Below are 15,593 nucleotides of genomic sequence, written 5' to 3' on the forward strand. Positions count from 1 at the left end.
GCAGTCTTGCCCAGAATACATAACCTCAATGTAACCGTGAGAAAATGTCAGACAAACCCAAGGGATATGGGTTTGTAGAACCCATATGGGTCTGTAGAACTGGGAGACGTTCTACAGAATAACTTACCCTTGCCCACCAAAAGTGTCCAGGTCATAAAAAACAAGGCAGGAAAGGGAAACTATGACAGATTAAGAGAGGCTGAGGAGATACAACAATTAAATGCAATGTAGGATCCTAGAGTAGATCGTGGGAGTAGACAAAAGACACAGGGGGGAAACGGGCAAAATATTACTATCCTGGTTTTGATCATTGTAATGGGTTGGCCAGAAAGTTCATTTGTTTTTCTCCATTTTTTCCATAAGATGGCTCTAGTAATGCTTAGTCGTCTTTAACTTTATTCAAAATAGCTTCATTAGATTGTATTGTGACAGCTGTCAAGTGTGCACTTAAGAAAAACTTACCAAAACTGGTCAGTCTTTGTGTATCCATTTTAATATTGAAAATGGAAGAAATAAGCAACATTTTCTGCATGTTTTACTTTATTATTTCAAGAAAGGTAAAAACTCAACTGAAATGCAAAAAAGGATTTGTGCAGTGTATGGAGAAGGTGCTGTAACGAACATATCAAAAGTGGTTTGCACAGTTTCATGCTAGAGATTTCTCGCTGGGTGATGCTCCACGGTCTGGTAGACCAGTGGAAGTTGACAGGGATCAAATTGAGAATAATCAATGTTATACCATGTAAGCAATAGCCAATATACTCAAAATATCCAAATCAATAAAGTTATTGGTGAAAATGAAAAAGGTGTCTTTTATTTTACGGAAAAAACCCATTCAGACTTTTTGGCCAGCCCAGTACTATGGTTAACTAAGCTCTTAACATTAGGGCATGTGTTTGACTATGAACACATTACAATTAAAGGTAAAGTATTAGGTTCCCAAATCATGTCCCACAACTTTCTACTTCTGAGCCTCTTATTACATCATTCCATTTAACTGGAATATCTTTGGCCCATATCCCTTGACAAAATCCTTTCCATATATGGCAGCCCCTCCACGGTGCCCGCGTCCAAAGCTGTTTCTCTCTACTCTTAACTCCAACCACACTCCAGTCACACCCTTTTCTTGAGACTTACCACAATCCCCTTTACGTTTTAGCCATTGATATAAATGATTCATTTATCCTAACAGACAGGTTCATTGAAGAAATATTATATTATGTTACTCCACACCGTGTCTGAAATTGTATGAAATAAAGTTGGGGTTTAATAATGGCTTTTGGAAAGACCCTTTGTTACTATGACCTTTATGAACTTCAAACTCTTAAGGAACCAATAAATAATCTAGAATGTCGATTCACTCATTTGTACTGAGGACCAGAACTGCCAATCCAAGAGGGGGCTCATGTTGGTTTGGCCTGCACATTTCTTCTGGTTAGAAGGGGCATACGCGGAGGGCTGAACTGGAATCAGAAGACTGCTCAGGGAACCAGGGAACAAGTGGGGTGACTTTCATGAACAATAGCACCAAACCAGGTGGCCTGAGCACAAAGCCACACCCCTCACCGAGGCCACACTGCCATGTTCTCGGGTCTGGGCCCCGTCTTTGCTCAGTGCTCCATAAACACTGACCAAGTTTTCTCTTACGGCTCTATTTTTCTATTTCTACACTAACCTTTACTATTTATTTATTTATTTATTTATTTATTTATTTATTTACCTACTTGCTTGCTTGCTTGCTTATTATTTTGCAGTTCTCGGTTCTGGCTGCATACTAGAATCACCCAGAAAGCTTTCCAAATTCCTAACGCCTGGACTTTACCCTGGGTCAGTTCAATCAGACATTCTGGAGATGGAACTCAGGTCTTGGAATTTTTGAAGCTCTCTGGGTGATGATAATGTGCAGCCAAGGCTGCGCACTCCCACTATATTGATATAACTTCTGCTTAGCTATGTTAATATCACCACGCAGGAAGCAGACAAATCCAACCTTCCCTGCTTTTGGCCCTGACAGTTATATGTTCTCTCCTGAAGAGACGTTATCTCACCTTTTCTCCAGTTTGTCTACTACTTTAACACCCAGTTTCGTGGGGACGCCCTATCCTCGCCCAGAAGGAAAACTTTCAGGCACCATCTCACAGGTCTCCAGTGTAGTACATCGCTAGGCGTACCAGCACAATAAGGTAGGGCATAATACTTTTAACATATATGTCAGGTAGAAGGGTCCAATATTCTATCTTTTACCATCAGGATTTGACAAAAATGAGATGGGAGGCAGCTGGAAGTAAGTGGTAAAGAATTTATCAGGAAAAAAAAAACGAAACAAGTAATTTCCTGAGAGCTAGTTTCTCTGTGGCTCAAAAAGTGGGTCCATGATATGACATAACAATGAATCAGAAAAAGACCAATCCCATACATTGAGGACTGAGATGGTTTACACTACGTACAATGTATTGGGTGCCACAAGAGTGAAAACGCTATGAGAAGGGGATCCGGTGGGAACGAGTTAGCAGGAGACTGTGGGAGTCTCTGCAGAGGAGGCGGCGTTTCAGCTGGGCCCGGGCGGGTGCGTAGGATCTGTGAGGCTAGAAAGGACATTCTGAAAGGAAAGGGACCAAACACAGATGAAGAGGTTGAAACTCTGGAGGATGGAGAGGTGACAGAAAGTAGTTCCATTTCCCCCGGGTGGGAGAGAATAGAAGACACCAGTATCTGAAGTACTCTGTCACTTTGGAAGTTTTGGAATTAGACCCCCTCAAAGTGTGGTTAGATCTTAACAAGAAGTTATGAGAGTTCAGCTGTTTGCTTTTCACACCCATTATCTGATATGATGGGTCCAAAAGTGGTTGAATGCATCCATGTATTTATTAAATTAAATTACAGAAGGGGATACTTGGAGACAAAAAGGCCAAGTATTTCAATGGAGATATAGCATGTTCCTACGAGGTGCAAGTTTGGCCAACTGCCACTTTCAGTATTATTATTTTATCTCAATGTAAAGAGGGTAATGCTAGGCTTGTGCGTGTTGAGAGCAAGTCCGGGCCTTCAGACGAGAAAATCTCTGTTAACAACAAGAACAGAGCAATCCGCACACGTCATTCCTTGGGAGCCAGGGAAGTGAAAGCCTGACAGCTCAGGGCAGAAGCCCAGGCAGCCCTGCAGCTGTTCCCAGGCCCTGCCAGCAGCTGTCACCAGAGCGATGAGTCTCCAGGGAGGGCAACTCAGCCAGTGGAATGGAAAACGGTATGGCACTCAAAACAGAGTAGAGGTACCATATGACCCAGTAATCCTTCTTCTGGGAATCTACCTGAAAAACTGAAGAACATCTATTCGCAAAGGTGTGTGCACCCCTATGTACCCTGCAGCATTGCTCAGTGTGGTTCTAGTAGGTCTCCCTGTGAGGGGGAGGCTCCTGTCAGGTTTGCGGGAAAGTGGAAAAAATGGGCCCAAAGCTACACCACTCAGTCACTGATACTCACTGAGTTGCCCAGACCTCTACATCCCGGCCCAGGCAGCTGACTCCTCAGCTGGGCGCAAGCTCCACAGGGTGGGGCTATAGGGAGTCCAGAGCACAGGGCTATTCTATTCCCCCAGGCTGATGCCCTGCAAAGAGGAGTACTCAATGCAAGAAAAATGGGACCTGTCATAGAAAGAGTGATTCAACACAGGGATCCTGGTGGCTGTCCCTTCAGCTCTCTCCCCATAGCCACAAACCCCAGTCTTTCCTCCAGGCTGATCCACTCTCCTTCTGCTGAAGCCCATCGTGAGTGGCTGAGACCAAAATTTTGTGCACTGGACTTTTAAGAGGGCACCTGTGGGCTCTGGCTGGGTACCTCAATTGCTTCCAGCATCATCCTGACACCAAGGTTGCGGGTTTGATCCCTGGTCAGGGCACGTATATGATTCAATTTATGACTGCATAAATAAGTAGAACAACAAATTCTCTCCCTCTCCCCCCCACCCTAGAACAAAAACGTGCCTATGTCTCTAGCAGACTCTCATCTCTTCTGAGTGGATAGAATCCCTGTTGATTCTCACAGCCAAATGTTATGTTGACACCTCTTCCTGGCTCTGGTGCTCTGGGATGGAGAGTCTGGCTTTGAGTTGAGACCCCACACTTCTCAAGGGGAATTTTTGCAGTTGAAATACCTTCTGGAATTTCAGCTGCTGCCCATGGGAACTGGGCCAGCTCTTCTCAAGTCCCTGCCCTTCTTCCTAGTCTCAGTGTGCAGCTTCTCCTGTAAAGCCTTGCTTATAAGACTTCTCTTCAACTAGTCTTCAGGTGGTTATTCAAGTTGATTGCTCTACATTTTAGTTGTAATTCCAGTTTGGTCCTGGGAGGAGGTGAATGTAGCTTCTACCTGCTACACCACCATCTTAGATCTGATCCGACTCCTGTAATTCCCCTCAACCTAGCCCCTCAAGAGTGTATGTACAGATTCACACTACAGCTGCACCACGCCACCCTCCCTCTCTGGCACCTTTCTAAGCATTCTCATGCTCACTTGGGGATCAGTCCAATGCACAGCCTATTATCACTTGGAGAGGACACGGAAAGGCAGGGGAAACTGCAAATACCTGAAGCCATTAACCAAAATCAATAAATATGAAGGATTCCCATGAAGAAAATGAGTCTTGTTTCCATTTCCAATTCGCACTGGGGGAAGTGAGCCACAGTGCTCAAACTCAGAATTCAGGAGGCGTGCCTCTGCTCTGCCCAGGCCTCCATCATGGCATTTAAACATCTGTCTAAGCACTGGCCCACTGTCAGAAGTTTGGGAAATGCCTTCCCACGAAAAAGATACTGAAGCACTCTTCTGCAGCATTTCCTTCTTAAACATATTCCCTCTGAATTCTCCAAATGAGAGAAACCCTTCATTAGAAAGAAATTTGTCAATGACCTAGAAATGGCCATTCTTGGCGGCAAGACGTGAGACCCCAGGTCTCTACAGTCCAGTTTGTGGTTTGGTAATTGAACTTTCGAGATATCTCTTTGCAGACAACTTTTTGAAACAGAGTTTTATTAAGATTTCAAGAAGAGAAGGAAACTCTCACCTCACAGTACTCCGTGATAATGCAGAAATGATCTTGCTCTACAAAGCTTGCGTGGAACTTGACAATGGCTGGGTGGTTCAGCCTGGAAAGGAGCTGGGCCTCCAAATTGGCCTGCACAGTCTCATTTGGATTGAGTTCTCCAACAGAGATTTCCTTCAATACCTTTCTGCAGCCAAAAAAAATTTTAATACATTTAGAGCTAAAAGAAACACACACACACACACACACACACACACACATTTAACAGATCCAAACAAGTGGTGCAGGGCCATCTAATTAATACCCAGGCTGTGACCTACTCATACATCTGGTATTGCCTGTTACAACACTGTGTCTCCAGGTGGTGCCTGGGCCTGCCTCTCCTTCCTAGCCAGTGACATGGCTTCCCCAGGCCTCTGACCTCCACGCCTGTGGCTCTACAGTTGGGGCAAACAGGGCAGAGAGGGAACATCGCCATTACAGTGCCCCTCTGTCTCTCTGGATATCTCCACTTCTCCTTGTTATCTGCATGGTGGCCCTGTTTCTGTTTGTCTTTTTCTGTCTCTCCATGTTTTTTCTCTATCATATGTTTTCCTCTGTTTCTATCTCTGCTTTTCAATTCCCCTCTTTATCGTGGTGTCAGTATCTCTTCGCCTCTGTGTCCCTTTGTGTGTGTGCATGTCTCTCTGTGCGCAAACATAACGTAATATAATGAAATGTAATATAAATATAATGTGTCACTGTCTCTCTGTCTCTTACTCTTGCTGTGCCTCTCTCTCTCTCCCCGACTCTCTCCCTCTGCCTGTGTCCCCCTGCCTGTGTGTGCAATACACACAACACACATGCTTCCCTTTGTTCCTAAGCTCTAAAATTTTCCAAAATCTATGAATAGGACAATGCCTACATATTTTATTTTTAAACTATTCTTTGCATAGCATACTTTATTATTATGGATATTATGAGAAGAGAAAAAATCCAAAGACCTTCTCAGAGGTATTTAGGATCTTAAGCATATATAAGTGGAACAAAAACTCATTAAATCTCCAAATTATTAATTTAAAAATTGTAATAACTCAATGAGTAGTGGACCGAAACATTGTTTCTTCCCATCTAAGAAAAAAGTAGTCTGCCGAACAAGCCAATTACGGGACCGGAGTGTAAACTAGACTGCCGGGGAGAAGGACTGCGGAGCGCCAATTAGTGTGCACACAGATCCCACTGACTATGGGTGAGCCGTAGCGATAAATGAAGGCAAGCTCTGCAGGACCTGTACTAGAAATCACTTTCCAAACAAAAGTTCTTTAAGAGTTACCACCTATGCATATCAATGAAATTGTACTTACATAGAAGCTCTCTTAAATAAAGGCCCTTTAACCAACTCATGGATTAACCAGAGCCCTCGGGTCCCCCTAACAGACGCGGACAGCTGCCTCTCCCCAAGGGGACACCTGGGCACAGAGGCATGCTCTGGCACCCCCTCTGTGTCCTTCAGTTGACCGGCATGTGCCTACCCAAGTCACTGTGTTTGTTCTCGCACTTGTTTATGCTCGTTGTGATCATTATTGTAAATCTGTGACTAAACTATGACAAACTGATGAAGGATAAGTGTGAAAATGATCTTTGCTAGGAAAACTAAGTCAAACGCTTACCCAAAAAACTGACAAGTTGCAAAACAATATGGTTAAATAAGTTACTAACAAGACAACTTAAAACATTGGTTGAAAAATATAAAAATCCAGTATTCTTTTTACATGTTCTTCATGGCCCTCCCATTCTGAATTCACCCCACCCCAAAAAGACAGCCACAGCCAGCACTGCTCCCACAATGAAAGGATGACTTCGCGGACTCTGCTCCAGCATTTGCAAGTCTTTAACAGTGACTGCAATTTAGAAAGTTGGAATATTTGGTTCTCTTTCCCTAAATGTGCTTTCACGTTGGTATTGTTAATTACAGAATACCCTATTAGGCTCCTATTGATAATGAAGTATATTCTAGAGAAATGCTTGCTTGGTAACTTATGTTAGGGAAAAACTTCTTTCAAGAAATTGTTTAAAAATGATCCCATGTTATTAAAATTGGCATCTCGAATTGCTAGTGTACTACAAAGAGCTTGAAATGACATATGCAGTTGTATTTTGCTGTAACTTCTTAAGAGTACAAAGCAGCAGGCAGAGCTCAATGGTGTCTTCACGGTGCTTTCCCAGTCAACTACTGTGCCCCAACTGACATGCAGTTATACAAGCCACAGTGGTTAAGCAAGACAATAAACCTCATTGGCTACAATACTGCCACTACGCAAAGCCAATCAAGACAATAGAAAGCCTTACACAAACCTGTAATATTCTCTTGCTGTGCAGGGCCAAATGCTATGAAAAGGTTTAACATGCTTGTTTTTCCTTGCAAACATCAACCGTTGTCTAAGAGGGCATGAGATTTTTAAAAAATTTTTTTATTTATTTTTAGAGAGAGGGGGTGGGAAGGAGAAAGAGTGGGAGAGAAACATCAATGTGTGGTTGCCTCTCATGTGTCCCCCACTGGGGACCTGGCCTGCAACCCAGGCACGTGCCCTGACTGGGAATCGGACCAGCGACCCTTTGCTTCACTGGCCGGTGCTCAATCCACTGAGATACACCAGCCAGGGCAGGGCATGAGATTTTACATACAGTTACCTGAGCCTCACCTGGCAGCCTGATGACAAAGCATAAAACCTGATTTGCCCATGGCTTGGCAGGTAGGACAATAAGACAGGTGCTATCCAGTACAACCGTCTCTGGCTGACACGGAATCATTCTACCTCCCCCCTCACCTGAAGCTGCGTCACTGATCTGACAGAGGGAGCTCTCGCTGCACATCCCAGAAGATGAGATCCGCGTCAGCCAAAGAAAGTGTGGGAACTTACCGAGTCAAGGACGGCTTGTCACCTGCTGAGTGGCTCTCAGCCTGTCCCCCTCTCCTAAATAACATGGCAGATATTTACTTTATCAGACTCTCAACTGTTCAGAAGAAGTTTATGACAGCAGCAAAAACGGATATCCCAGCAGACTCATTTTGCAAACATTCTGTTCTCTCTCCTGAGTGTTATGCTTCTTTCTTTCTAGAATCAGCAGTGAGCTGACAAAATTTGGAGAATGACACTGGAAATCTGGGGTAACCACAGCTAATTCCATTCCCTTAGAATTTGCCCACCTTTCATACAAATAGGACAGATGACATTGTTGAGATGTTAAGCAAGGGTTGTTTTTTCCCAGATTTCCTCACATCCTTTCACATTTTCCCCATTGAAGCAGCAGTAAATGGGAAAAGGTAACATCATAAGCTATGGAGAATGACTCAAATCCTTGCTTTTCATTTTCCAGTGAAGAGACCAGACCAAAGAGAAAAGATGTGGAGGAACACCTGACCAGTGGGTGAGTGCTCTCCCTTCCCCCAGGTGAGAAAGAGAGCTTCTGGACCAGATGAAGGGAGGCAAGAAAGTCAGGCACTGCTGAGCCCTTGAAAAAAGGTCATGACCCTTGGCCAGGTCCACAGAGCGGTATAGGAATAGAACTCCAAGATGGGTAGGGGATCCTAAGCACAGAAGTCTTGTGCTCTTTCCAAAAAAGGCCATAGACAATAGCAGGACCCTCACGTTTCCTGGTGTTCAGGAGAAGCCAGGAGTGAAAAAAGGTCTTCAAGGGGAAAATAAGCCAATGGGCCTAACACAGCTCTAGAATCTCCAGTGGGGATTGCAGGAAGGGGCAGAAAGATGTCCCATGCAGCCACAATCACCTCAGTGAGAGCCAGTCAACTGGTGTGGCTGGAGGACTTCCCAGTTGGTCTACAGATAACTAGCTATGCTCCCTTCCCTTGTGATTTTACCATCAACAACCAGGCACTGCAAGTGTAGAGGAAAAACCTACCATGTGTCTGCGGAGTAGTGGGCACTGGGCACTCACAGTCCCTGCCCTTGTGTCTCCTGGGAAAGACAGGTACTAAACAAATAAGTGTGCACAAATGTGTGTATATATGTATGTTTGTATTTTTAAAAACTTCAGATTCAGACAAATGCTATAAAGTGAAGGTAAGTGATGACTGAGGCCCCCCTGATTTAGGATGCCGTGACTCTCGAATGTGATTACCAGCCAGTGCACCCACTTAGGGCAATGCCACAGGAAACAGATTTAACCTCAGTTTAAACAAGAAAGTAATTTTTTGGTTACTTGATTTTTTTTTGATTCAGCATTTATCTGTTCAACAGAGAGAAAAATAAATCTGCTCAGGACTTTTAAAATAGAGTTTTTATTCATCTAGCAAGGCAGCAATTATTTTAATGAATTCTTTTTCAAATGGTAATCTCTCATTTTTTCTAATTTATAAGGAAATATAATTTCATTATAGAAATTTTTTAAGATGAAGCATGAGGGAAGTATTAATCACAATTCATCATTAACATTTCTGTGTATTTCCATCTTTTTGCTACACATTTTTTTAAACAGTAGAGGCCAAACAATTTGCAGGATTTGCCTGCTGCTGCTTTCATGAGACAGTACCATAGTTGACACCTGTCATTTGTGGCACCAGCATCTTTAAACAACCTCTTTACAACTGGAGCAGATCCCTGGACAATGGGTGCTGTCTTCCCCAGAATCATGAAAACAGACAACAAACAAACCCCACATCTTCCACCTTCCTTGGGTTGGGGTGCCAGCATCTAACTTGGCCTCCACCAGTCAGCTACACCCATCCAAGACTTTGCCTTGGGTGTGAGCTGTGTGAAGAAACAGGGTGGACACAGGGCCTCCCTTCCTCCCTTTTGCTAATACAGGTGTCTCAAGAACGAGCACGGCCCTGGGGAGTGGCAGCAGGTCATCCCCGTGGTGTGGTTCTGGCTGATGTTTCTGGAAACTTAGCCGTCAGTCTGCCCCCCGCTGCCCTCCCACTGCCACTGTGCTTGTCTGTATTCTGGTACAAATGCTTTTCTGCTTAACCTGTGCAGAGGGCGGATGCTCTTATCTACACCTGGGAGTCCTGACCAGTGCAGTTATAAGTGACATAAGCACATTTAGGTGTTAACACAAATCACTGTAAACACTTTGGAATAATGAAAATTGAACCTCCGAAGACCTGACTCATGAGGCTAATTTTTATATATTTATTTGAGTCTTAAAACGCTAAGATTTTCTAAGGGATTTAAGGTCACAGTATTTCTCATTTACAGGTGGGAATATCACGACAGTGGGAAACATTATTTTGAAAGTTATTTCATGCCATTATTTAATATGGCATACAACTTTAAAATGTAAAGGGTGTGAAAATGTAATGTCAGAGAGTGACGTGTATTTCAAAAACTGGCACATTGATAAAAAATGGAAAAGCCAATTATCACCAAGACAAAAATAACAAGTATTGGAGAAGATGTGGAGAAAAAGGGGACCTATACACTGTTGGCAAGAATGTAAATTGGCAGCCACTATGGAACACAGTACGGAGTTTCCTCAAAGTGGATACCGTCTGACCCATATGACTCTTCTGAGTACCTACACGAAAAAACTGAAATCATTTATTCATAAAGATATATGCACCCCTACGTTCGTTGCAGCACTATTCATGGTGGCCAAGACATGGAAACAACCCAGGTGTTCTTCAGTAGGTGATTGGACAGAGAAGATGCAGTACATGATCTGGGGGAATGATTCTCAGCCATAAAAAAATGAAATGCTGCCATTTGTAACAAGGAGTGGATCCTGAGATATCATGCTAAGTGAAATAAGATGGGAAAAGACAAGAATTATATGATTTCATTCCTAAGTGGTATGTAAAAGATAAAGCAACAATTGAAAAAGCAAAACAAACAAACAAAAAATACCATCAATATAGACAACAGTGTGATGGTTATCAGAGGGAAAGGGGGTGGGGGACGTTGAAGAGGGTTAAGGGGGTTAAATGAATGGTGACGGAAGGAGACTAAACTTTGGGTGATGAGCACACAATGCAATATACAGATGATATATTATGTACTTATACATTTTATAATAATACAGATTTATCTATATAAATTTGTATAAATTCATACAAATTTTTAAAGGGGGGGAAATGAAAAAGCAGGAACTAAAGGTACCTACAGACTAGCTGAAAGAAAAATGATAGATGTTAGTAAAGCGTATACAAGATAAAATTATTTTATTTCCGCTGTTTTTGCTTCTCTTAGCAATTCAAAAACATATTTTTAATGACTACTGTCAAAGAAAAAGAACATAAACATTTTATGGATTATCATCATGCCATAATTATGAGCGGCTCTTCTTGTTTTTAACAATTAAATCCCTGCCTTCAGCTCATTTGGGGCTAGAATCCCCATTCATCTGGTCTTTTCCCCTTCACCCTTGATCACAAGGCGTGTGCCAGAGGCTTAGAACACAGTAGAGGCTCAAATGACATCTCGGTACAGTACAGGTGCCTATGGCAAACATCGGCGACTGAAGAGCAAACTCCTGCCAAGCCCAGCTTCAGACTCCACACAAGGCTCCTGACAGCCATTACCAAACACATTAACATAGACTGCGGGAGCAACTTTGCCCTCAAGTCCCACCGTCTGCCACAGATGAAAGTAAACACTACCAAGACATGACCTGCTTGGGGAGGAGAGGTGGCCAGTTTCTCAGAGGAAAAAGGCCAGGAGCCCCTTCCTCCAGGGGCTTTTATTGGGTTGTAATACACAGGAATATAGAGCAGCAAGGATCAAACAGTAGATAACATTTCAAAGAAATCTGGGGGCTTACTCTGAGTCAGTGTCTGTCATGAAAGGGAATTTGCAGAAACTTTGGGAGACATACTCATTTCCTGCTTGGACCCTTAACATATGAATGAAAGCACTCTTAGCAAAGCAGTTTTCACAGGATTTTTAGGAATTCTTTCTTATGCCAGATTACTCCGGATACCACTCTAGCAAGGCAAGGAGCTGCACCCCTCCCCATCAGGTTTTCAGGGTTAAGTGGATTAGAGCCAGGAAGCGCTTCTCCCAGAGAACATGGGGACTCGGGCCATGTCACATAGGTGGGGGGCAAGGGTCTATTGCTCCCTCTTTGTCACAGCCCCCCAAGTCCTTCCATGAAGGCCACCCAAGTGATCAAGTCTGGATTAGGTTGCCCCTCGCTGTGAGGGGTCTTACCCGTCATCAACCTTGACTATGCTTTGGGTGCAGGGGGAAGAAGCTGAAGCAGCGTTTGCTATCAGAGACAAGCTTTTGTCTCCTGTGGCTCAAATTCCGGAGGGCACTCACTCATCCTTAGACTTGGGGGGTAGTTCAATTTCTGAAACCAGGCAGAATGGTTCCCAACAATAGACAATTCTACACTTCAGTTACTTTACTATCTCATCACTGCCTTTGGTAAGCCAAACACAATGCTAGGTGCTGGGGATACAAAGACAAGAAAGATTAAAAATCCTGCCCTCTTAAGACAGTTCAGTCTCATCAAGGAGGCCAATAAGAATAAAAATACTTGAACATTTATGATAAATGCAATAACAGAACTAGGGGTAGGGCATAGACTCCCCCAACACCTCTCTGAGAAGAAAAGGCCAAACCTGTAGACTAGAACCCCAGCAGGCTCACATTTGCACATGGAAATACTCTGTCCTATTCTGAATCGCCTTTCCCCAGCTGGGCCCCAAGTAACCAAACAATTAATTGATTGTTCTTTTCTATTTGCCCTGTACAATCAACACCCAATAGATGAATGTCTGTATTTGCATTATTTGAATAGGCTGCGAATGTTAATTAGCATGTAACTGTTTTTTTAAAACTACTTCAAAAAAACTCATACTTTTTATATCTATTTAGCATTCTTTAGAATAACACAAACACACACATACACACACAGTATACATGATGAAGTGTGGAATGAAAATGTTGCAAGAAGGTATCCTTTTAAAACATCTATAAAACTAGCAGGTTCACAAACCACTCTTTCCTTTCTTCCTCCCCAAGCATTCATTTATGTATACCCATTTTTATCAAAAAAAAAGCATGTAAGCTTTATATAACAAGATTTTAAATAATGTGAGGAACTGTCAAAAGACAGTGGGCACTATCTTTTGACAGTGTGGGCACCTGTGGCTTACTTCCACAGAGCCGGTGTAAAACACACCTCTGAGTTACCCTGCCCGAGGGTCAAGGACCAGCTCCTTTTTGGTTAACACTACTCCCTGGGAGTGTTAACACCCCCAGTCTTCCAGCCTGCTGGAGTATGGGGCCCTAATGGCCAGAGAGAGGCCTCAGGCTGAATGAACCGCAGGTGCTGGCAGTTGGAGGCTGGGTCCACGCACAGGAAATATCAGTTGTCCAAGGAACACCAGCACGTCTTGCACAGGGATAAAAATAAAGAAAATTTCCTCTGTTTTAAATTCTGGTCTATTTTATCAATCAATACTGCTGAAGATGGCTAGGATACTCCTGCAGCTGGCTAGACGGAATAAGATGTCTTGAATACTGAATAATGCAACTGCAAATCAATTATAACCTATAGATAAATTCTATTTCCTAAGTTTTTTAAGGATGATTTAGTTTAGAAACACATTAGCAGCATATAGGAGTATTACATACAGGTAATAACAAAGAATAAATAATTGAGAATAAGCAATATAAAGCTAATAAAGAACAAATAAGAGTAGAAGTATTTTGGACATTTTTTGTTTGGCAAATATGCCATTCTTGGCTCCTGTCTAGATTATATTTTCATTTGTGGTGTCAAATTCCATGCGGTGTTTCAATGCTGGCACCATAACAAATTATGCAAGTTGCCTTTTTCCCCCTTAAGTAACAGGAGAGAGTAAACAGAAATTTCAGGAGTGGGAGGTCTGAAGACAAATATTGCCTGAATAAAAAATACCTAATAACCATGTAAATTTCATGACTCTTCCATCGGCATAAATCTTTCAAAAAACAGAAGTGGCTCGAGCACCGTCTCGGGGCTGGAAGCGGCACCGTGCTCCTGCGGGTTCTCTGCAGGGATCTTTGGTGCTGATACCAGAACGGGACTGCCTGCAGGACGGACTGCATCCAGCCCTTCTCCAGACGGCTCCTTAGAGGACACATGGAGAAGAGTTAAAAGGCTAACTGCTCGGTGTGCAAAGCCCTTCTCCCAGGGCTTGACCGGAGAGTCTGTATAGCGAAACCGAGAAATCCATCAGTGAGTATCAATTACCTGGGGGTCTGCAAAAAGCCAGCATTTGTTCTGGCCATGCTGGGAGAACCTTTATATTCATACATTCACTACAAGGTGGCTACTTCCCTGCCATTTCTAAACCACAGCTTTCTGGGCCTTCTTCTACAGGCTCTAAAAGTTCTCTTTACCTGCAGCAACACAGTAGAGCCATTTCTCACTTCCCCCTCAAAACCATTTATGGCTCCTCTTCCCACACACCTTCGGACAAGTGGTCAGGAAATTTATTTTTCTTATTTATGCAGATGAGTAAGGTCATTGAATAATGCAGCATAATTATTTTAAGAGACACTGCTGGCTGTCTACCCACCTCCCTACACGTCCACCATCACATGCTCTGGAGTGGAGGGCCCACTCCCCAGCACCCGGGAGGGATCATAACCCATCTAAGCCTATCGTGCAATCCCATGCCCTTTGCCAGTGATTAGTTTAGGCCCATGGGATGTGAGGAAAAGCCTCCTGGGGGTTCCTAAGAGAGATGTTTCTCATTGATGAAAAGCAGCGTGGCAGGATAACCTGCCTCTTCATGTTATCTGCATGTGACTCCTCGAACTTTGGCAGCCAACTGGGGTCATGAAAGAGGCCACCCTGAGAGGCTAAATGATGGAAAAGAGAAAACACCAAGTTCCTTATGATGCAAGTGCCGACTCTGTCAACCCCAGACCTACTCTCTCGCTAGACTTCTTGTTAGAGGAGTCTTTTTTACTGTTGAGGACATTCTGATACCAACACTTTGCTACACAAAGAAAGGGGAGACTTGTAAAGAAGAGATGAGAGGCAGACGTGGAGAGCATAGTAAACACTCCACTCATTCGCACACAATTAAGGCTGTGAAAACCCAAAGCATGAAGTTAGGCTTGGCTGTGCTGTACATCAAAATTAGAACAAAGCCCCTTGAGAACAAAGGGCCTTATTTATTTACAGAGCACTAAATCTCCTGATTTCAACTGGAAAAGGTATAGCGTGGCTCTTTTGCACTTGGACATTGGTACGAATCTTCAAAAATTCATGATACACCACAATGAACTATATAAAATGGATCTACAGTGAGAAAAAAATTTTGAATAAATGACTAGAAATTATTTGTTATTAGTGAATCTGGAAATTAAAGCATGGTATTTCTTTAGAGAATTTGAAAACATAATTTTAGTTATTAATGCTAAATTCTCATATGTCTAAAATTGATTAGTTATCAAAAAATATCGAGACTCAAAATGATTAAAATTCCACCATTCCCTTCCTTCTCTTGATTTTAGGTACAGGAGTTATGATTGCAAACAGAAGGTAATCTAAAATGAGTGGCAAGGAGGAAAAGAGCCAAGTAAAGGGCATGGATAATTCAGCAATCAAAAAATAAA

The 15,593-nt window shown here is 43.0% G+C and overlaps 1 protein-coding gene across 4 annotated transcripts in view; it reads right to left on the bottom strand.

Moving 5' to 3' along the window:
• NEK11 (NIMA related kinase 11) overlaps positions 1-15,593 on the bottom strand; it is a 216,306-nt gene that overhangs the window by 164,771 nt on the left and 35,942 nt on the right. For all 4 annotated transcript variants that reach the window (XM_037061295.1, XM_037061294.1, XM_037061296.1 and 1 more), the window contains exon 3: positions 5,056-5,221. In XM_037061295.1, the coding sequence (XP_036917190.1) occupies positions 5,056-5,221 (166 nt within the window). The remainder of the gene's footprint in view (positions 1-5,055; positions 5,222-15,593) is intronic.

Source organism: Sturnira hondurensis, unplaced genomic scaffold (genome assembly GCF_014824575.4).
Source record: "Sturnira hondurensis isolate 20B ecotype Veracruz unplaced genomic scaffold, ASM1482457v3 Scaffold0013299, whole genome shotgun sequence".
NCBI classification, from domain to species: domain Eukaryota; kingdom Metazoa; phylum Chordata; class Mammalia; order Chiroptera; family Phyllostomidae; genus Sturnira; species Sturnira hondurensis.